General features: G+C 46.6%; 1 protein-coding gene across 1 annotated transcript in view; it reads left to right on the forward strand.

Moving 5' to 3' along the window:
* NHSL2 (NHS like 2) overlaps positions 1-9,985 on the forward strand; it is a 257,048-nt gene extending 247,063 nt beyond the window's left edge. Inside the window, exons 3-8 of the mRNA XM_063083669.1 lie at positions 960-1,087; positions 1,381-1,576; positions 3,395-3,526; positions 4,881-7,211; positions 8,677-8,809; positions 9,664-9,985. Of these exons, the coding sequence (XP_062939739.1) occupies positions 960-1,087; positions 1,381-1,576; positions 3,395-3,526; positions 4,881-7,211; positions 8,677-8,809; positions 9,664-9,985 (3,242 nt within the window). The remainder of the gene's footprint in view (positions 1-959; positions 1,088-1,380; positions 1,577-3,394; positions 3,527-4,880; positions 7,212-8,676; positions 8,810-9,663) is intronic.
* The last annotated feature ends 12,320 nt before the right edge of the window (positions 9,986-22,305 follow it).

Consider the following 22,305-nt stretch of genomic DNA (forward strand, 5'->3'; position numbering starts at 1 on the left):
AGTGGGTGGAAACCCAGAGGGGAGCAGATTTCACCCTCAAATAAGGAAGAACTTTTCTGATGCACCTGATACCCCAACTGACCGTGGAAGGAATGAGCTGCCTTGGGAGGGAGGGAGCTGTCCTTCTGTGCAAGTGTGTGCACTGAAGCTGAAGAAGCATCTGGAAGGGCTGCTGAGGGGGGAGTCTGAGCACAGAAGCGGGTGTTGGGCCAGAGAACCCCAAGAGCAGCCCCCAGTTTCTGTGATTCTAAGAGTCTTTGTTCAAATGTACATAGAGCCATGAATGTGTTCATTACTCTCACTTTCTTCATTTATTCGTCGAATTCATCACTTCCACAAACCTATTCAAATCTTATGCATCCTCCTTATTCCCTGATGATGCCCCTAAACCGTCTCCCTCTTCTATGCTGCTACCTGCTCTTTCCCTCGCCTTCACCTTAGCCCACCTAGACCTGACCTCACCCACAGTGGGACTAAGGTGCAGGGAACCAGGTCCACAAAGGTTCAAGAGTTCTGGATATCCAAGAGAGAACTCCAGACTGGACTTCCCAGTGCGAATCTCTTGCTTCACACAGGTCGTTTCCTTGATAGGGTTGCAGAAAACCTGAAGAGCTACAGGGCTTCAAAGAGAGGATCTTGCAGTATTAAGTAGCAAACGTCAGCTGCATCCTGAGCCTCTTCTCTAAGTTGAGCACTTAAGGTGGGGGCCATTGGATAAGGGCTTGGTCCCCAAACCAGCACAGCTTGAATTGATTGGCTTTCTTTTCTCCTTGGCCCACATGGTCCTAGGAAGCAGACACTTCCATTTCTGAATCCAGTGGCTCAGACACTGGGAAATGGCCTAAAGAAACTGCAAGTCAGGCCTGGCAGCTAGAGCAGGGGCCCTGGCTCATGGTCCTTCCCCAGCCCAGTGCTTGGCTGTGGCCCCTAGAGTGTGTCTCCACTATGCTATTTTTCAGAAGAATATGAGGAACAGTACTCGGAAGCCAGACTTCTGGGGCAGACCTTCCGCTCTTCTGAGGAGGCCCCTCAGCCCAGCCCCAGCCCAAGGCCCCACTCTGCCAAGCGTCTGGAGTTTGTACTGATGGTGAGTTGCCTCTTCCCCCATATGGGAGAGCAGGTGTGCACCCACTTACAGGAGACCTCAAGCTGCTTACATTGCCCACTGGAAGCTGCCGCTCGCCTCTGCTCCCCAGCAGAGCTACCCTGAGGCCCTGCTGGGATGGGCCCTGCACAGCAGGTGCCTGGCCTGGCAGCCTGTCCACGTTGTCCTGCCTCCCAGATGAAGCCTCCAACTGCCCTGCCTAAACAGCCATCCTGTGGGCACTGGCTCATCGCCAGTCGGGAGCACACCCTTTCCATCACCTTCTTTCCCAACAGCCTACAAAACGACAGCTGAGTGAAGATGAGACCACCACCCAGGGTGTGAGGGCCCCTGAGGCCTCCCTGAGCCTGTCTACCACAGCCGGCAAGCAAACTGCCTGGAATAGCCCCTTCCCTCTGCCCATCCTAGAGGAGAAGCGGTGGCCTCAGCCTTGCTCCACACAATCTGACATTGTGCCCATCAACATCTCTGGTAGAGTCACTTAGCGCCACCTCTGTTTGCTTCCCTCCATGCCACTACAGACCATCCTCTCCGAATGCACTGGGTGCTGGGGGTGGGGGTGAGACTTTCTTTGCTACTGGCTCACCCTGCACTGTCACAGTCATGGCTCTCGCCAGGGAATGAGGCATGCAGAAGAGGGGGCTCTGGCTGCTCTTTCTTCACTCCCTACTTGCACTGCCACCCTAACTGAGACCATTTGATAACAAACAAAATTTTCTTGACAGAAAGCCTCAAAACTTTATGGACTTGTGTGCTCTTTGGAGTATGTGTGGAAACTTAAAGTTTGTGAATTCTGTTTGGTTTGGGGAAAAAACTTCTTGTGCCCAAAGCTGGGTTTGGAGTACAGAGACAGGAGTTGGAGGGGGACAGTGGAGCTCAGAGAGCTAGTGGTAAAAGGGGAAGAGTCACACCTGGGCACAGACCAAGGGCCTTGTGGCACTTTTACTAGACACTAGGTCCTCCAGTGAGGTGGGCCTCCTCAACTTTTTCGGTAAGCTTTTCAAGAAGGGAAGAAGTAGAAAGGTACTAAGGCAAAAAAGACCTAAAGGAGACTCAGTAGGACCTTGGGAGTAAGAAAGTGATGTGTGTAGGCCAGCTGGCTGTGGCTCTGGGGGCATGTGGCGCACTATCCCATGCCCGTTATTAATTCATGCTCCACCCCATCGGCTGCGAGGGGAAGAAGGGAGGGCCGGTCATTTCAGAAGGAGGTAGGGCCGATGACTGGATGAGCTCAAAGAGAGGGATCCCAGAAGCCAGCACCAGCCCCTTCTATGCTGGAAAAAGGTGATGAAGACAATGAGAACAGCTCTGGCCACGTGTGGCGATGCTCCCTGGATATGGGGTCATCCACTGCCGCTGGCATCATCTCGGGAAATGAGAGGCAGGAAATCGAGCCCAGCCTAGGGAAATGTACCCAGAAGAATAAGATGATGAGGAGAGACTCATAATGTGATTCTGGGCACTCTGTTTCTAAATGTCTGTCTGACTCTCAGCAAGGCTGTCCCTGAGTTCTGCCCACGGAGCCACTTGCTGGGGTGTGTGTAGGCGTGCGGCTGGGAGCGGAGAGGCTGCTGAGCTAGCTGCTGAATGAGAGACAGGGAGGGGAGCCACATGCCTCGCCCACAGCACTGCCTCACCCTACTCTGCCCCAGCAGTTTCCCAGGAGCCAAAGACTTCCAGTGCTATAAGAGAACCAGAGCTTAGTCACCAGGCAGTGGGTAACTTTGGTCAAATGTGACCAGGTGGCTGGAAGACAGAATACCAGGCTGCTTCCTGGATGGTGAGGGCGGCAAGGCAGCTTTTTGGAGGTACCGGCTCACCTGGCCTGTGTAAAGGCTTTCTCTGACAGACGATCACAGTCAAGCAACATCTAGTCTCAGCCTATCACTCTGCACCGACGGCTTTCGCCCCTGGCTGTACATCTGAATAAACCTAAGGACTTCTAGAAAATGCTTCTGCCTGGGCCCTACTCCCAGAGATTTAAATGTTCAGAGGTAGGGTCCAGGTATTGAAGTTTCAAAAACTGCCCACTTTATTTCAGTATGTAGCTAGGTTTGAAAACCACTGTCCCAGTCCACCTAAGACTTCCAGGTGACCTGGGTGCAGCCTGAGAAACCCAGCATGTGTGCCAGGGCCAAATTGGGAGGGATGGGAAAGACGTGCTCCCTGCCTGGACGCTATTCATGCTCATTGCTCCTGCCATACCCCCTTCTCTCTACCACAGGCCAATTTCCACTGTACTTTAAACAGAAACCAGGATGCACCCAAGTGTCTTTATTTTGGCTACAGGGCAGCAGTTTGATAAGCATGCAAGTTTGCGACACTCGTTGTTTAACACAGAGACAGCCGTGAACCCCAAGTCCACCCTGAGGCGGAGGCGGACCATTATTGGATTCTCTAACTTTTCCAAGCGAGACCAAGGTGACCCCACCATAGCTGATCCCCCAGACCCTTCCCCTTGCCCACTCCCACTCCCACCAATCCTGCTGCCCAGGTGCTATTGTGGTGATGGAGAACAGGAATAATTCGGGAAGGAGGGACTTCAGATGTCCTGAAAAAGCCAGTGTGGTAATTAAGGATTATCAGGGGTGGCAACTGAATACAGAGAGCAGGTCTCCCGAGCTAATAAATTCAGTATAGTATTGGTTCCCATTATAAATGTAATATATGTATTTACAATGATGAATATGCTAATTACCCTGATTTGATCATCAAACATGGTATACATGTATTGAAATGTCACTCTGTACCCCATAAATATGTATAATGAATACATTTTGATAAAAAAGAATTTTCAAAAAAATGTAATATAATCATATATGCCTAATGCCTAATTTAAGCAAATAGATAAAGGGTGGGTGAGGGGGAAGGGGAGTCATCTTTAAAAACCACAATCTGAACAGAACCATCACTACCATTAGATGAATGCCATCCAAACCCAAAGAGCACAGACCGGAGAGGAGGGGACGTGAGTTCTGGCCTCTCTGCTCACTAACCATGAGGCCTTGGACAAGTCACATGATCTGTCTGAGCCTCAGCTTCTTCAGCCGTAAATTGGGGGTAGTGATACCGACCCGGGAGAGTCATTGTAAGGAGCAGAGTTATACTGTCTGTAGTTTGCCTATCATGTGCCTGGTACATAGTCAGTGTTCAACAAATGGTGGCTGTTATTGTAAATCATCATAGCGGTATTAGCGATAATAATTATCATAATAATGATATAACAATCATAACGATTTGTGTATACGAGAAAATCTTTGGGGATTCCTTCACATCTATAAGTCTCTTATGTGACAAAACTAAAAAGTGACAGGTGCTAAAAATGCAACCAGACTCTTAACTTTCCAGCTCTGGCATACTCCAGATTCACTGCTGGAGCTGAAAGTCGCACAAAGCTGTCCTTAGTTCGGAAGCCTCTGCTCTTCTCAGGATTGATGGACACTGAGGTCTGTGATGGTTTTATGAGCCTGGGGTGAAAATATGGGAAAAACCCAAGGGAGTCCCATGTGACCCTTCAGCTCTAAAAGGAATAATCAAAGCTGGAAAGTCTTTGGCAGCCATCTGGACAATTCAAGGGTGCCCTGTGACTCACTGTGTGGTGATGGGCAAGGACCCAACTGCCCCAGCATCCTCATCTGCGGAAAGGAACAACTAAGGAATTTTGACCAAGCTGTTGGCAGATGCTTCTTGGCAGAAAGTTGGTGCTCCTGTCTCGAAACAGCTGATGGGGGGGTCCCTTATTGCACCCCTAACATTCTGTGTTTACTTCCTCCAGGTCACAGCAGCAGCCCGGCAGGCAGTGTGGCCCGTTCTGCCACGTCAGACATCAGACCCAGTCACTCAGTGCCGGAAGGTGTTCATGGAAGAGTTGCAGTGGGTCAGGAAGCTCAGTTCCCAAATCTCACCTCACCAGTACTGAGAGAGCCTTCTAGTGATCTGGAAGAGCCTCAGCAGGCACACGGTGGCCCCAACCCTCCTGGCATGGAGAGCATGGGAGTGGTGTACAGCATCCCCAGTTCTTGCAATGGACCAACAGAATCAACATTCTCCACTTCCTGGAAAGGAGATGCTTTTACTTACATGACTCCAAGTGCCAACAGCCAGAGCAATCAAGTCAGTGAAAATAGAAAATATCCTTCCTCTGGGAATTCTTGGGTCTCTCTGAACACATTCCCCGCTGTGGTTCCTAAGGAGGCTGCTCCCCTCTTTGTCGCTCGTGATAGCCCAGCAGGATGCAGTGGGCTGGCTGGCTACTCTGAACACTCTACCCAACGAATGCAAGTACTGGAAAGACCCGCCAAGACTGGCCTTCTAACTGGTGGTACTTCACGGCTGGAGACAGGCCCAGGTGGGGCCAGCAGGTTCCGGGAGCGGTCACTGTCCGTGCCCACAGATTCAGGCACCACAGATGTGAATTATGATGAGGAGCAGAAGGCCAGTGAAGCCTGTGCCCTGCCTTATGCCAGTACAAGTTCTGAGGGGAGTAACAGTGCTGACAACATTGCCTCCCTTAGTGCCGAACAGGAGGCCCAGCACAGAAGACAGAGGTCCAAGAGTATCTCACTCAAGAAGGCCAAAAAGAAGCCCTCCCCACCAACCCGCAGCGTCTCACTGGTCAAAGATGAGCCGGTCCTCTTGCCAGAAGGTGGGTCAGCACTACCCAAGGACCAGAGGCCCAGGAGCCTTTGCCTCTCCTTGGAACACCAAGGACATCATTTGTCCCATCCAGATGCTCAGGGTCACCCAGCTGTGCCAGCCCTCAAAGATCCAGAAGGTACACAATTCTCCCACCACTGGTATCTTACTGACTGGAAATCTGGTGACACCTACCAATCCTTGTCCAGCTCCAGCACTGCCACCGGCACCACAGTCATTGAGTGCACCCAAGTTCAGGGCAGTTCAGAGTCTCTTGCCTCCCCTTCCACCTCCAGAGCCACTACACCTTCCCAGCTCTCCATCGAGGTGGAGCCCAGGGAGGTATCTTCCCCAGGAAGGCCCACTGGACTGATGTCACCCTCCAGTGGATATTCCAGCCAGTCAGAGACACCAACACCCACTGTCTCCATGTCCTCGACCCTTGGCCACTTACCCCCACCAAGCAGCAGTGTCCGGGTACGGCCAGTGGTACCTGAGAGAAAGTCATCATTACCCCCGACATCACCAATGGAGAAAATTCCCAAGTCACGGCTATCGTTTGACTTACCATTGACCCCTTCGACCAACCTGGACCTGTCTGGGATGAGTATCTCCATCCGAAGCAAAACCAAGGTGAGCCGGCATCACTCAGATACAAATTTTGGGGCCAAGTTGGCCCAGAAAACTAGTCCCAACCAGCCAATCATGCCCATGGTTACTCAGTCTGACCTACGTTCTGTTCGCCTGAGGTCAGTCAGCAAGTCTGAGCCAGAAGATGACATTGAGAGCCCTGAGTATGCTGAGGAACCCAGAGCAGAAGAAGTCTTCACCTTGCCAGAGAGAAAGGTGAAACCTCCCATAGCTGAGAAGCCTCCGCTTGCCAGAAGGCCTCCAAGCTTGGTCCACAAGCCACCATCTGTCCCTGAGGAGTACCCACTAACTTCGCCTACCTTGGTTATGACCCCCAAGAGCTCAATTCAACACGTGAGGCCACTCCCTCAAGACAGCTACACGGTGGTGCGGAAACCAAAGTCCTCCAGCCTCCCAGATGGCAGGAGCCCAGGGGGGTCAACCACACCCTCATCTGTTGTTTTCACATCTTTTGGCAGTTCCTCTGGTGCTTTCTTCTCAGGAACACAGCAACCTCTCCAAGGAAGTATGGAGGATGAGGGCCCCAAGACGAGAGCCCTGCCTGAAAGAATTAGCCTCCAGAGCCAGGAAGAAGCTGAGAAAAAGAAAGGCAAGATTCCACCTCCTGTACCAAAAAAGCCCAGCGTGCTGTACCTGCCTCTCACCTCACCCGCAGCTCACGTGGAGGCCTACATGGCAGAACCAAGGCTGCCTCTCAGCCCCATCATCACCCTGGAGGAAGATGCCAAGTGTCCCCCCTCTGGCGATGACCTGCAATCACCTGGCGAAAGGACAACCTCAGCTCCGCAGGCTGCCAGTGAAAGCGAGGCAAGCCCTCCGGGTGAGTAAACTGTCCTCTGCCTTTTTCTTTCAATCACAGGAGAAACAGGGATGAGAATGAAGTGCCCGAGACAGAAGTAGATGCCCCAGAATAACTGTCCTGATTCCAGGATGATCAAATCAGGAGGGGGCACCTCTTGAGGGTTTGGGTTACTCTAAATAGGAACCACGGGCTAGCCTCACTGCCTTTGAGATCGGGACTGATGTGGGCAGATCTCCAAGGCCCAGTTTGGGCCAGTCTACCCTCAAACCCCTAGTGCTAAGATAATGAAATCAAACTAAGTCCTAGCACCCTAGGACTTCATGATCTCATCTACCTAGCCAGGCTTGCAACCCCTGCCCTAGGAACTTCTTCCCCACCTTGCTCTGCAGCACCTTTTATTAGCCGCACTGAATTTCGTTTCATGCGTGGGACTCAGTACCCTCCCAGACTGAGTTCAAGTGCCATGGCAGGCTTGGAGGCTTCTGAAACGATGGAATATGTTACCACCAGCAACCTTTCTTCGAGCCTTCCAGAGGAAAGGGAGCTCACTTTCTTGCATGATTTGAGGCTAGCTCTTCCTTGAACCATAAGACTGGGCTAGTTAATGTTTCTCATCCTTTTTGTTCTGTCTCTTTGTTTAAATTGTGATAAAATACACAATTCACAACACATAACTTAACATTTGCCATCTTCACCATTTTTAAGTGTGCAGTTCATTAATGTTAAGTACATTCACATTGTTGTACAACCAGTCTCCAGAACTTTCATCTTGCAAAAGTGAAACTCTACCCATTAAACAACTCCACATTCCCCTCCCCCAGCCCCTGGCAACCACCATTCCACTTTCTGTCTCTACGGATTTGACTGCTCTAGGTACCTCATATAAGTGGAATTGTACAGTATTTGTCTTTTTGTGACTGGCTTATTTCACATAACTTAATGTCCTCAAGATTCATCCATGTTTGTCATCCTTTTTTTGAACCCTTAACACCGAACATCAAAATCTCGTGGCCTTCTTTAAGTTGATTTGGACTTTCAATATAAGTTAATTATGACTAAAACAGGCAAGCAAATCAAAGCCACAGGTAATTTTAGAATATGCTTCCTCAAATTCCACAACCTCCCTCTGAGATTCAGATAGATCCCACTCTCACCTACTGGGTGAGTCATTACTTTAGATTGCTCTCAGCTCCTTGATTTTTAAAAATGATGTATTTAAAACAAGAGAGTGGTTGGGCAACCTGTTTTAATGAAAAAGGCACAAGAAAGGAGGGACTCGGGTGATCTTCACTGCTCACGCTACCTTGGGCAAATCATTACACTTCTGAACTTCATGCTCCTCCTCTGCAAAATGGAGACATTAAAAATCTCCGCCCTGCTGCCCTTCCAGAGTTGCTTTGAACATCAAATGAAATAACATATGCGAATGTGCTTTGTCTTATCTATTGTGGTCAAAGTCGTTTCTTCTGGTTCTTATGCCTAGGGAGTTCTGTGGAACAAAGCACAGAAGAAAAAAGTTTAATCAGTGATAAAACAGCTGAATGGATTGCAGAGGATGATGATGACGTGTTTGTGGCTTCACGCACAACTGAAGATTTATTTACTGTGATACACAGGTCTGGACCAACTTCCTTAATTCCAATTGCAATTGCCTTCTCTTTTTCTACTTTAAGAAAAACTGCTACCTCTAAGCAGCCATTAGAATGCAACTGGGAAATAGAAAAATAAAATAAATAAATAAAAGAATTGCAACTGGAGACTAAGTTCAGATATGTGAGCATAGTCCAGGGCCTCACATCTCAAATTCACTGACATCTTCGGGTAGAGTGGAGGAGGGGAGGGGGGCCAGGTGCAGTGAGAGGCCCCTCGTCTCCTAGCAACCACTTGGCCTATTGTGGCTCCATCTGCTCTCTCACAGCTCTGTCTACAGTCAGACATTTAACCCTTCACAGAATCCCTTTTACCAAAAAATCTCATCAAGAGGTGAAGTGAGGCACCAGGCGGAGTCTCAAAGCCGGAATTTAGGCAAAGGGGGACCAGATAGGGACCCAGTTATTAGATAGGGGCACGAGGCAGGGGCTCGGTGACAAGGAAACTGGAAAGGACCCAGTTATTGGAGCTGGAGCACCAATTCAGAACAGGATCAGTCCCCAGGCTGTCCTGATTCAGAGTCACTGAGCTACTAGCCTTGACTCCTTAAATTTGTCCTTGGTCCTAGAACCTGGGCAGGACTGAGCCTGCAGGCACAGGCCAATTGACCCCAGCTGTGGACATTGAAAGGCGTGTGGGGATAGGAGGCCCAATAAGGGACTCTGAGGATGTAGAGGTGAGAGAGAAAGCTAGGCAATGGGTCTGCTTGCAGGGCTGCTGCATAGATGTTCTCAGGTTATGTGACTAGCATGCAGTTCTGTGGAGCACTGGTAAATGTGTGCTGCATGAATTCACCCAAACCAATCCTTCTCTTATTTAGGTCCAAAAGAAAGCTGCTTGGCTGGAAGGAGCCTGGTGAGGCCTTTGCCGGTGGCAGACTGAGCTCCCATTCACCAATAAAGAATACAGCCGATTCTCCAATCAGTGAGTCTGCTGCCGCCACAGGGTCAGGCAGCAGTGCCAACCTAGATGCTGGCAGAAACGATGATTTCAAGGCCTTGCTACAGAAGAAGGGAAGTAAGGCAACTCCCAGGTCCCGGCCCTCAGCAGCCGAATTGCTGAAGACCACTAACCCACTGGCTCGGAGAATTATTGCACAATTTTCAAAAGACTATGAAACCACCGATAACCCCAGTACCTAAGCCCTGGGTTCAACAAGCGGAGTTTACTTACTAAACTTGAGAAGAGAAGAGGGAAGAGAAAGGGTTTCAAAAAGGAACCATGGAAATAACAAAAAAGCCTTCTTTTCTTTTACATTAGCTCACACTTTGGACAGCAGAAGAGAGGCCACTTCATCTAGAGCTAAAATCGTCAGGCGCCCGAACCATCTTCAGACATTTTGCGTTTGCATACTTACAGTCTTGCCATGACAGACTTCTGAGTGTCTTCTTATTTTCCCCCAGTGGTGTACACTAAGAAAAAATTCTCAGATGCGAGGGCACATGTGCCACCTTTTCAATCAATGACCTGGCTGCTCCCAGCGTGAGAGCAGATTGGGGACTGCCAAACCTGGGGGGCATAGGGTGCCATTGCTGATTACTCACCGTCCTGGGGAGGTCTTGACGACATTGTGTGGAGATACAGAAAGACTCTGATGCCTCCTCAACCACAGTTTAACTTTCCCCCACGAGAGATTTGCAGATGTACACTTATTTCGGCATAGGGTTGGTTGGATGGCTTTTGTAGTGCAAAATATGAATGTGACTCTGTCCTGACACTTCATGCCTTTGTCAGTTTGATTATCTACACGGAGATCAGGGTGATGAGTGTCAATAAATATGTAGGACCCCCCTTACCTAGAGAAGATCAGGACTGGGTTGCTTTGGTTGTACCAAGCTCAGCCAACAAACAAGACAGCCATGTGTTCGCTCGGATCTAGCCAAGGTAACTGGCACATGCGCCTTGAGTTCCTTCAAGTATCTGTCAACAGTGATAGCGGGGTCTGTGCCCAGCTTATGCTGCATTCTAACAACTCTTGTTTCATTTGTGTATAACACTCATTATAGGAAGTAATTAGCTGAAGGGACAGTATCATCAAAGGCTCAAGGAGGATAGAAAGTAAGTGCATCTTGCCCCCCACCATTCAATTCAGATCATGGCTTGTGGTTGGTTTGGCTTTATTTAAAGGAAGTCTGACTCCATTCCAAAAACTAAGAACGGATAGACTAAAAGGATCTTTCCAAACTCTAAAAGGCAGCCTTGTGAGTTGTTATGGCCCATAACACAAAAAAGAGCTCCTTTTTGCCATTTAGGTTCTATTGTTTGACCAACTTTCAGTGAATCATGCTGGGGGAGAGTGTAAGAACTTGGGTAAATAGGATGATGAAAGAGCTCCAGAACAATCAGTACGACCCCTCCGCTCCAAAGTTTATAGGCACTAACCATTCTTACCAACTCAGTTTTCTAAGCACAGCAAGAGCAATGATTCGTTTGATTTTCATATGCCTGATTTCTGAGAGGTTGGGAGGAAGACAGACAAAGCATTGAACAAAGAAAGTCTGCTGACCAATGATGGAAAATTAATTGTCTACCATTCCCAAGAGGCAAAAAGAAAAGGCAAATGAAATTGTAGCCTGCTTCACAAAGAGGGTGCCCCGACCCCTTCCTCCTCTACCCCCTACCTAGGAGACTTATTGGCCAACCTCCTGGAGGATGCAGTAAGAGTTCCAGGGACAAGCAGACCTCAATTTTGACAGGTTGTGTTGCTCACCAGTGAGAAGCAAGCTCTTAGCTCAACCATCCATACTCCAGCCAGACAGAGCTACTGGAAACCACACTGAGTACTGAGAAGACTTGGGCCTCTCGTATAGAAGCCCTAGGCCTAGGCCTTTGGTTGGTACAGTTCTGAATTCAAGGCTTCTGGGAACAGGCTGGGTCCACCAACTCCCTTGCAGTCAGCACTTCCCTCTGATTTAGAAAGAAGCCACTTAAAATAATAAACAGCCAGTGAAAGCCCTGTTGCTTTTGAAAGTTGATTCAAACTATTTGGCTTGAAGGTCTTAACCAAAATTCAGGGGTTTTGCCTGAAATAAAATAGATTTATTCCTGGCCTTAGTTTATATATGAATGCCACACTTTCTGCCCCAAACTCAGAATTCCAAATGGCAGGAGCATTTGCCTCCATAGGGAAATGGAGTGTTTGTGTTTTTGCTGAACAGAAGTGAAAGGCTGCCAGGGCCTGCTCCTTGGGGACCATTATGACTAGCTGAACTTGAAAGCTGAGTACTCCTATAGTATAGGACTTGTTACTTCTGCTGATTTTTCTGGGAGCTTCTTGTTTGCTACTTCTAGTGGGTTTTGCCTCTCCCCTCACCTTGCTACCTCTGGAGGTTTACCCAAATGATTCTAAAGCTGAATGCCCAGATACCTTTATGTTTTTCAATTACCTTGATTCTTGCTTTCTTCTACAGTACTTTGTATGCCTGGAATTTTTAGAACATCCGCATCACCACTGTGACCCTCAAATGCCCAGTGGTGTTCCCATTAGCACAAGAGGATTTGGGGTAGACATTGTATGGTCAGAGTTAACATTTGGGACTGGAAATATTCATTTAATATTTAATGCAACAGGTGGACTTAGTCCCAAAGAACCAACCAAACTGTAAAACTTCTACAAATCATTGATTAACATAACCTTAAGCATCTTTCATACTCCTAACACTGAACCTCTCTCCTACCCTTGATTATCATAACACCAACACTCTCTCCCACCCAGGCACTTAGCATATTTGCTGCCTTCTGCACCTGCTCTGCCGAGACTGGAGGAGGCTGAAAGCCCCTCTCAGGAAGGCTTTCAGAAAACCTACTACTACTATTACTAGTACAAATAATAATGATAATAATTTTTAAAGGTGGATATAGAAGAGGTTTGAGTGAAATGAATTTGGCCCCAGGAGGTCAGCTTCCACTTCAAATCGTTTCTCTCCCCTTTTGTCCCTCTAATTCCAACTAGTAGCAGCAGGTGGCTCTGCTAAACTGATGTCAATCTAGTCAGGAGTAGAGGGAGCCGTCCCCAGGAGAGGAGTTAGCTGGTGACTGAGTGCTTTGCACTGGGTGGATATTCATTACATGTCTGTGCTTCAAATGTGAAGGGTAGACAGCAAGTTATTGTTGGCACAACAGCAAAGTTATTCTTGCTGGTGTCTCTTCTCCTTTGTCTGCACCACTTGGTCTGCCCTAGCCTCCCACCCGGCCCCAACTGGTCCCCTAGCCCCAACTCCCATGAACTGCAGCCCTATCCAACAGCTCGCCCACAAATGTTTTATGTTAGCTGAATGGTCACAAATTGACCAGTCAAACTGGAGAAATTCCCTCGAACATGCAAAGACAGAGGAGATTCTGCCAGGCTCTTCTACCAAGCATTGCATCTGACATCCATTTGAACTCTTGATAACATAGATACATCACGGTCTCTCTGTACCTTATGAGCGTGAGCGGATCTGCCCGTGCACCTGCCCTCTTCCTCATAAACGAACTAGTCAGCAAAAGACGAGTTCATGTGCAGTGCTCTGTTCATCACTGGTTCAGCCTTCCATTATCGCCAAGTGTGTGACACAATGTGAGCTTTCACTTTAATATGATTTGCCAGGGCCAGGACTGGGGTGAGGTGAGCAAGGCGCCCACTGTCAGGGCCGGGCGAGTGCCTTCCCTCAACCTGGCCCTGTGGTTTGCACTCTGTAAAGTAGTATCAGCTCATCTTCCTATGAACAAGTATGGTCATTCTAACTTGGGGGGGGGGGTAACTTCCTATCTGTTGTTGCACCAAATATTTTATTGCTATCTATTTTTCCATTGCTATAATCCCTTGTATGCCTACGCATTAAAGAATCTTCAATATTATCAGAAAACACATTTAATTTCTAAGTAACCTGCTCCAAGTGGCAAGGTAGCATCCATTTTATAGGGATGTCCCCCAGGGACAGCCCTTGAGCAAGATGGTTAGAGGTCTGTCACTGCGGTCCTCCCGCTTCTCTCTCTACTCCATTGTCCCCACCCCTTGCTTCCCAGCACCAACTCTCCTCAGTGCCTCCTACTTTGTTCTCTCTAAGAAAAACATGCTCTCAGGAAAGGGATAAATTCATTTACTTTCAGATTCTAAGGCTTAGTGCTACCTCCTTTGAGGGTTACTTGCATTTTAACAGGAGAAAAGCCTTAAGCCAAAGGAATGGAGTTCTACTTGCAGAATGTTAGGCATCAACTAGATGTAGAAGTGTATTTTTCACCATGGAAAGGCCAAATTCCCTGATGGCTAACTCCGGAATATAGAAAATACCTTAGTCTCCTGGAATCATTTTAGTTAATACCTGACAGTCAAGTTATCCAGTGCTATTCAATATGGTTACTACCAAGGGACTCTCAGAAATGGCTACTAAAAGCCACTGAGAAGGCCTAGATCACTCATATTGTACAATAACACTTTTACATAAATGGAGTTAATACTACTTACCATTTGAGTAAAAAAACACAAGGATTTAAAGAGTTTGTGAAAATGTGTCCTGCTTGTGAAAGGTGAAACTATTCAGTCAACGTCAGTCGTCTGGTATTGGTGGTGACTATTAAACTCATTGGAGGCACAACTTTACTAACCACAAGCCTCTGCGTCCCCCACTTCATCTCTGTTATGTGCTCTCACTTCAGCTTTGTGTGAGAATGAGACCGTATCTGTACCAGAGCACCCAGTCCCTTCAAAGCCTCTGGATGTATTTCAGCTATGAGTGACCAAGATAAGAGGGATTTAAAAGGACAAGAGAGGGAAAGAGGTACAATGAAGTGCCTTTGTCAAAGGGCAGCAAGAAGTATAATGATTAAAACAGTTATATAAAATAAGCAAAGTTTTAAAATACAGATTTATAAAGGAATACAGTAGTAAATAGTTATAGACACACATTTGGGACGATTTTAATAAGTTTAGCAAAAAGAAATTTGCATGAGTAATGGGTGATGTGAAATAGGTATATACTTTTGTTCAGTAAAGCCCAAACTCTAGGCCAGTGGTTCTCAAAGTGTGGCCCCAGGACCAGCAACAGCAGCATCCCTGGAGAGAGAGAGAGAGAAAGAGAGAGAGAGCGAGCGAGAGAGAGAACTGCAGAGATGTTACTCCTTCAAGCCCCTGAATCACTATAGCCACGACTCTCCAACTGATCCCAACCTTTCCTGTTGTTTCAGTTGTCATTACAGTGGTCAGTCTCTGGCCAAGAGACATATATGGTCATCTTAGTCAGGCAAACATTTGTTTGGTGTTAAGAAATTATCAGATTGAATCAACTACTTTCTCAACCTGCAAAACCTTTGAGTTGACTTAACAAACACGTCTGACCTGTTTTTGGTTAAAAAAATATTTTTAACTCACAAATACAAAAAGGGAAAGAAGTTAGGTTTGTTTGGTATTGTCAACCCTTAAATACCTGTCTTCACCATGGTGGCTGTTCTCTAGGAGGGCTCTGGCAGAAGCATATTTGATTTTAAGATTTTGCATAAATAGTGGAATTTGACAGCAACAAACCCTAAAACAATCTGAACCAGAACAACCAGTTAACAAACCCCCCCTCAGCCTCTGTAATGCCAAACTTTATAGAAATTTATTCCTTATGTGGTCTCGAGCTTTTTTTAATGTCCGGTTTTATAAAATGTTATGCACGCAAGCGCAGCATTGTGCTCATTGTGCGAGTCACCTCAAACTCATTCTTTCCTCCGTGTGCGTGATGGTGAAGAAATATCAATATGTATGCTCTAAAGTCTCCTTGATCAATTGTAAATTACAAACTTTTTCATTAATTTTTTAAATGAGATATATTTACTCTGGCTACTAGTTAAAATTTTATTCTTTTTATTATATTTCATTGCTACTTTTTTCTACTGACTCCAAAGCTTACTTTGGGAAATATTTCTTATTTCTAGATTATTGTATTTATCTTGTTTCTATATTTATCTGTAGCCACGGAATGTTAGAGCTGAAAGGGACCAACCTCTCTCATTTCATAGATGAGGAAACTGAGGCCCAGAAAGGTCAAATAACTTGCGTAAAGTCACGCAGTGAGCCAGTGGCAGGGCCCAGCCTCAATTCCAGGTTTCCTGCCTCTGGGCCCAGTGTTTTTTCATTTAAAGCACTGCATTTATAGAAGACTCACAGCTGGCTTCTATTTTATCACACATGCATTTCCCAGGTATTTCAGTGAACGAATATATATGCTTCAAGGAAAAATGCTCAAGAAGTTCTTTAATTCATGAATCCAAAGACAAATCAGATTTTCAGTTTAGAAATTTCATTTCCCTCCAAATTCAATATATGTGCCCTACTTTCTATAATGGATGTTTCCCTGAAAGTTGTGTGAAAAATGGGTTTTTATAGATCAACTTCCGTTTTCTAGTAGGAAAGCTTCCTATGTCAGGGAATCTTCTGGTGACTTCTGAAAAACCAAAGATTCCTTTTGTCATTGTCCCTTAATGTCTCTACTTTTTTTTTAGTGTGAACTGTTGTATTTGGCGTTTATTTAACGTAGGGCAAGCCAATATTAGCTTTCCTAGAATCGACTTTAACCTTTCCTTCTTAATCTTTCTGAGAAATTTTCAGACTGTTAGATGCTCACAGGATACTCAGTTGTATTCTAGAAACTTCACCTGGCTTGATATTTTGTCAATCCCTGGGCTCAAATTCCAAATCTATCTTATCAAACAATAAGAGAACTCGCTAATCAGTACTGAACTCTGCATGCAGTCTCTTTTCCAGAACATTCTTTGCTTAATATTTCCTTAGTGTGGCTCTCTCTTTAGCTATTCCTGGGCCTCCTTCTGGAGATCATGCATGCTTCACTGTTCTGCGGAGTTGCAGGCAGTGCACCTTTACAGCTGTGCTACTCATATTGAGTGGTATTTCCAGTTATTTCCATTGTTCCCTTGTTTCTCCTGGATCTCCTTTGGTTTCCCTTTTCAGGCATGCCCAGAGGCTTCTCACCAGGGATTGGTGGGACTTCTCCCATCATCTGCACCAGGGATTGACAAAGTTTCTGTAAAGGGCCAGACAGTAACTATTTTGAGCTTGGTGGGCTACCTATGGCCTCTGTAGCATATTCTTCTTTGTCGTTGCTGTTTGCTTTTTCATTCATTCGTTTTACAACCTTTGGAAAATGTAAAAACCATTCTTAGCTCGTGGGCCATGCAAAGCCTCAGGCTGGATTTGGCCTGCTGGACAGGCATTTCCATGACCTGCCCCATGTGGTAACTGGGTTGTGTACTGGATGATGCGGCTCGCTGCCTTCCCATCTGTGCACTGTCAGGCCAGTGTGACCGCACAGGGGCCGGGGGAGGTGCTGCATATGCCAACCATTACTCTTCAATAGGGTGTCCTTCATGGACTGTCTCTCTTTCTCTCATTACTGACTACCTCGGTGTAGAAACCCTCATTCTTTTCTCCCAACCTGTCTTTTTTATCCAACGTGCCTCTGCTTCCCCAGATTTGGGGTAAGCTGGTAGGAAAGAATGGATTTCTGAGTTTTCTTATTTCTTTTCTCCCATCATTGCTATTGCTCCCCTAAAACTGTAGTTGGGGACTCTCACCTTGGGCCACCCTATCCTGCTCCATACTGTCATCACGAGTTTAGGACTATCATTGGAAAGTCTGGCAGCCCAGGCCTTAAGATTCCAGTCCAGCCTACGATTTCCTAGGGAAGTCACCAGCTTTCTTGGTTTCAAAGGCTGGTTTTAAAACCCGGAATGTTGATGTGTCCATTTTCTAATGCAGTTTGGACCTATTCTGGATGGAGCACTGAGCCCCAGCAAGAAAACCAGTGAGGTGCTGAAGGTGTTCTGTGCCCTCCTCCTGGGCTCCTTGGGATGCCTGTGCAGCGCCACAAAATCAGGCTTTCAGCGCACCTGTCTCCTATTTTCTGAGCCTCTACAGGGATTCTCTACAGCTTGTTCACATCTCTCTCCTTCCTGCTCCCATCTCCACCCCTCATGCTACTTGGGGGTCTAAAGTTCAGATTCGCATTTTCACATTCGTTCTTATAAACATTGGGGGATATGAGTGGGTGAGAAGGTGTGTGCCTGCGTTTGTGTTTGGTTTCTCCACCTGGACTATGAGGGCCACATTCACTAATGAGTATCTCTCTCTCTCTCTCTCTCTCTCACACACACACACACACACACACACACACACAGACACACACACAGACACACACACACACACAGACACACACAAACACACACACGCACACACACACACCCCATCCAGCACTCTCATGGGTTCTCTGCTCCAGGTCTGATGGGACTGGTGGAGGAGAAGGGGGATTCTGAGGTATTTCCTTTTCTTGTCTTTTGAGGCCTTCTTTCCATGGGCTTGTGCTGGCTCCTTCCCAGGGAGCCATTTGAAGAAGCTGCTCTGTGGCAATCCTGCACAGGCCAACAAACAGAGAGCTAGGACTTTAATTCGGTGTGGACTCAGTCACTCGGACATAGCTCTCAGGCTGCAGCTTTTACTAGCTCAGCACATTGCTTCTTAAGACCTTTAGTTTGATTTCTGTCATTTGAGCCCAGGGATCTACCCACTTACTGAAATCTAAATTTTAAAAAGTCAGACATGCAAGTAACTTTCAGGATTTCCCTATTTAAAAGCATCCGTGAAAAAGTTCCTTTCTGCTTTCTGTTTAGGATTTCCAGAATTAGGAAGAGAAACCAGGCTCATGCCTTGGATCCTAAAGTAGCAAAAATACTACATTTGCCAAAAGAAAAATGAGGCATGCAGATTGGCCAGTCCTGCTACGCAGAGTCAGGAAGTGGACTTATTAGCACTTACCATTCAATGCTTCCTGAGTGCCAACACGCACTTAAGAAAAATACAGGAGACAGGAATGTACAGACCAATATCCTAAACTAGAAGACAGAGATAAGGCAATTCCCCCAGTGATGAGAATGTGTCCCTGGATTAAAATTTCAAGAAGCAGCAGAAACTAGGAGAGATCACAATCCCAATCTTTTTAGGATTCCAACCCAAAATGTAAGGGAGCCCTCTGTGGGATGATATTACAAAGGGGTTTTCCTGTCTTTCTTTTTTTTAAAAAAGCATTCCTTACTGGTTTGCTACCAGCAATTGAACTGTATTCTTTATATAGCTAGAGCTGTTTGTGTCCTCTTAAAATAAACTTTTTCTGTTAAAATTGTGTCTACTCCCTCTGGTTTTCATTGTAGCAATGGTGCCTTTATTCAGACACTAAGCCCAGTTCATGAGCATGTTTTACCAACCACACAAGTGTGGGGCCCACATGCATTGGATTTGATGCTCACACACCCCTGAGAACCCAAAACAGATAGGTGTCACACAGTGTCTTTTCTGGCCCATCAAGCCATGGCCTTAAGATATCTGGGCAGATAATCTGTGTTCGGGAACTTCACTTCAGGGATTTGAGTTCAGCTGCTCATGGAGCCAACAAGGGGCTGCAAACGTGGTGAGGCGCTGGGGAAATGGGCAGCCGTCACCGGGCTCCTGGGGGTAGGTGGTGGCCTTAGCAACTGTCCTCAGGGTACCCACTCCCTCTTTGTTCTTTGCAGTCAAATGCTCTACCACTGAGCTATACCCCCCCTCTTTGTTCTTTGGCTCAATAAAGCCACCCAACAGGGCAGACCAGAGTGAGACTGGGCCAGGAGCAAAATCTCGAGACCAGATGTGTCCCAGATCACTTCCATCCTCAAAAAGGGTATGGTCCCACCCTTCAGTTGGTGACAGCTATAATCAAGGGTCAACTCCCATCTAAAAGCTTTGTTCTCTGTTCCTAGTAGGCCCAGGTCTCTAAGGCTGAGGTCCTTGCAGCCAGATCCCTGTCTCCTCAGGCCCCAGTACTGTTGCCACCAGGCTGCTCCTCCAAAAAGACACATCAGAACTGGAAACAGGTTAGAAAGCATAAAAGGGAAGGGAGAGGGACCAAGGCTGCTCTCAGACAATAGCAGGCATTAGAATTGAAGATAAAGGTCAGAGAAGGAGGCTGGCCTGAGGTGGGCCTCCCTGCAGGCAGTGCCCCAGTGGGACGCTGTAGCTCAGGGTCTGGTGTTCGCCCCAACAGGTTCAGAACCTTCTATGTGCACCATGAGTTGGTGAAGCTTTTAGGGATTGACCCATACTAACCAGACTCACAAAAGACATGTAAAAGGCAGGTCCTGGTACATTAACTGACTGAAGAGAGAGTACACCTTTCAAGCAAGGGTCATAAATGGGAGGCCTGCAGGCTGGCACTTTTTCACTTGTAACTATTTTTACAGGTGTACAAACAAACTGTACGTTTGTTCTAAGCACTTTTCTGTGTGTATGTATGTATGTTATGTTATACATTAAGAAATTTTTTTAGAGATCCAGGATACGATTCTGAGTTACTCCAAATTTCAGGGAAGGCTATAGGAAAAGGAGTCACTTCAGGAAAGAGACAGGGAAAAGGGCAGCCAGAGACAGGTGGCAAACCGGGAGAGTGCAAAGAAGCTTCCAAGTTTCTGGCAATATGCAAAAGGAGGGTGGACAACAGCGCCAACTCTTATCCACCCCTGCTCTGCAGGACACATCAGAGTAGGGCCGAGAGTCACCTGTCTCCTTGCAGTCATAGCAAGAATTCTCATGCACAATAGAAAATGAGCAAAGGCACAAGCAGACAAGCAGAGACACTATTAGGAGGCAAACATATGGGAAAATGTCCACTTTTCCTAATGAGCAAAGGCATACTAAATTTTAAAAACTGAATGGCCATTTTTTTGTCAATCATACTAGCAAAAATTCAAGGAAGGCAGAAGAAGTGACAATATGTCAAGCTGGAGAGACTACCAAACATGCATGGTTACTGGCTGCTAACACTATGAATAATACCGGCCCTTTAAAATAAAATCTGGCAATATGCACTAGGAAATTTTAAATACTCATACATTTTACTCAGTAATCCTACTTCTGGGAATCTGTACTAGGAAAATTATGCAAAAGAAAGAAAAGGCTATATGAATGACTCTGGAAGTGACTCCCAAATCTCTTTCTCTAGCCCCAATCACTGCCCTGAGCCACCGACCTGTGTATCCACCATTGCCACTCGGATATCTAATAGGCAACTCAGATTTAATACATATAAAGCATAACCACTAACTCCTCTGTCCCTCTCAAACCTGCTCTTTCTCAAATCTTCACCATCCTAATGAAGGGCACCACCATCTGTGCAGCTGCTGAAGTCCAAAAGCCGGAGTCATTCTTGATCCCTCTCTTTTGCTCATCACCCACTTCCAACTCACCAGCCAACCCGGATGGCTCACGATTCAAAATATAACGAAAAGCATTTCACTTCTTCCCATCTCCATGGTCACCATACTAGCCCAAGTCACTGTGCTCTCTGCCTGGATTGTTGCAGTAGTCTCCTCACTGGTCTCCTGACTTTGTTCTTGCTTTGCTCCAATCTGTTCCTCACCTAGCAGCCAGAATAGTTTTTAGAAAACTTAAATCATGTCAGCGCCCCATCTAAAACACTCCAGTGACTTTCTTTTGCTTGTAGAATAGAACCCAAACTCCTTACCATGGTCACTCCGCTCCATGTTGGGCTTCTTTCTATTCCTTGGAAACAACAAACTCTCTCCCTCCTTGGGGGTCTTTGCACTTGCTGTTCCCCTGCCCAGAACACTCTCCCCCAGGCTCCTTTAGGACACCCCAGAGGAAGCTTGAAAATCATCCCAGAGGAAGCTTCTGTGATCAAACTCATCCCTCCCCCAGCTCCAGTCTGTCCTATCACCCTGTTAACTCCCTGCACAGCACTCGTGGTAATCGTAAATAATTTGAAGTCTTTATTTGTATAGTGCCTTGCTTTCTGTCTCTTCTAACTGGAATATAAGCTTCATGAGGGCAGTGATCTTGTGTCTCTGGTTCGTTGCTGTATCCCCAACACCTGGGTCTGAGGTACCCAATAAATACTTGTGGAATGAACGAATGTATAATAAAAGCTCTGAGTCCCCTCCAAAACTCATGTTGAAATTTAATTGCCATTGTAACTCTCATACATTGTTGGTGGGACTGCAAAATGGTGCAGCCTCTATGGAAAATGGTATGGAGGTTCCTCAAACAATTGCAGATAGATCTACCATACGACCCAGCTATCCCACTGTTGGGAATATACCCAGAGGAATGGAAATCATCAAGTCGAAGGTATACCTGTTCCCCAATGTTCATCGCAGCACTCTTTACAATAGCCAAGAGTTGGAACCAGCCCAAATGCCCATCATCAGATGAGTGGATATGGAAAATGTGGTATATCTACACAATGGAATACTACTCAGCTATAAAAAAGAATGAAATACTGCCATTTGCAACAACATGGATGGACCTTGAGAGAATTATATTAAGTGAAACAAGTCAGGCACAGAAAGAGAAATACCACATGTTCTCACTTATTGGTGGGAGCTAAAAATAAATAAATAAATTCACACACACACACACACACATACACACACAAACCGG

Source organism: Cynocephalus volans, chromosome X (assembly GCF_027409185.1).
Source record: "Cynocephalus volans isolate mCynVol1 chromosome X, mCynVol1.pri, whole genome shotgun sequence".
NCBI lineage: Eukaryota > Metazoa > Chordata > Mammalia > Dermoptera > Cynocephalidae > Cynocephalus > Cynocephalus volans.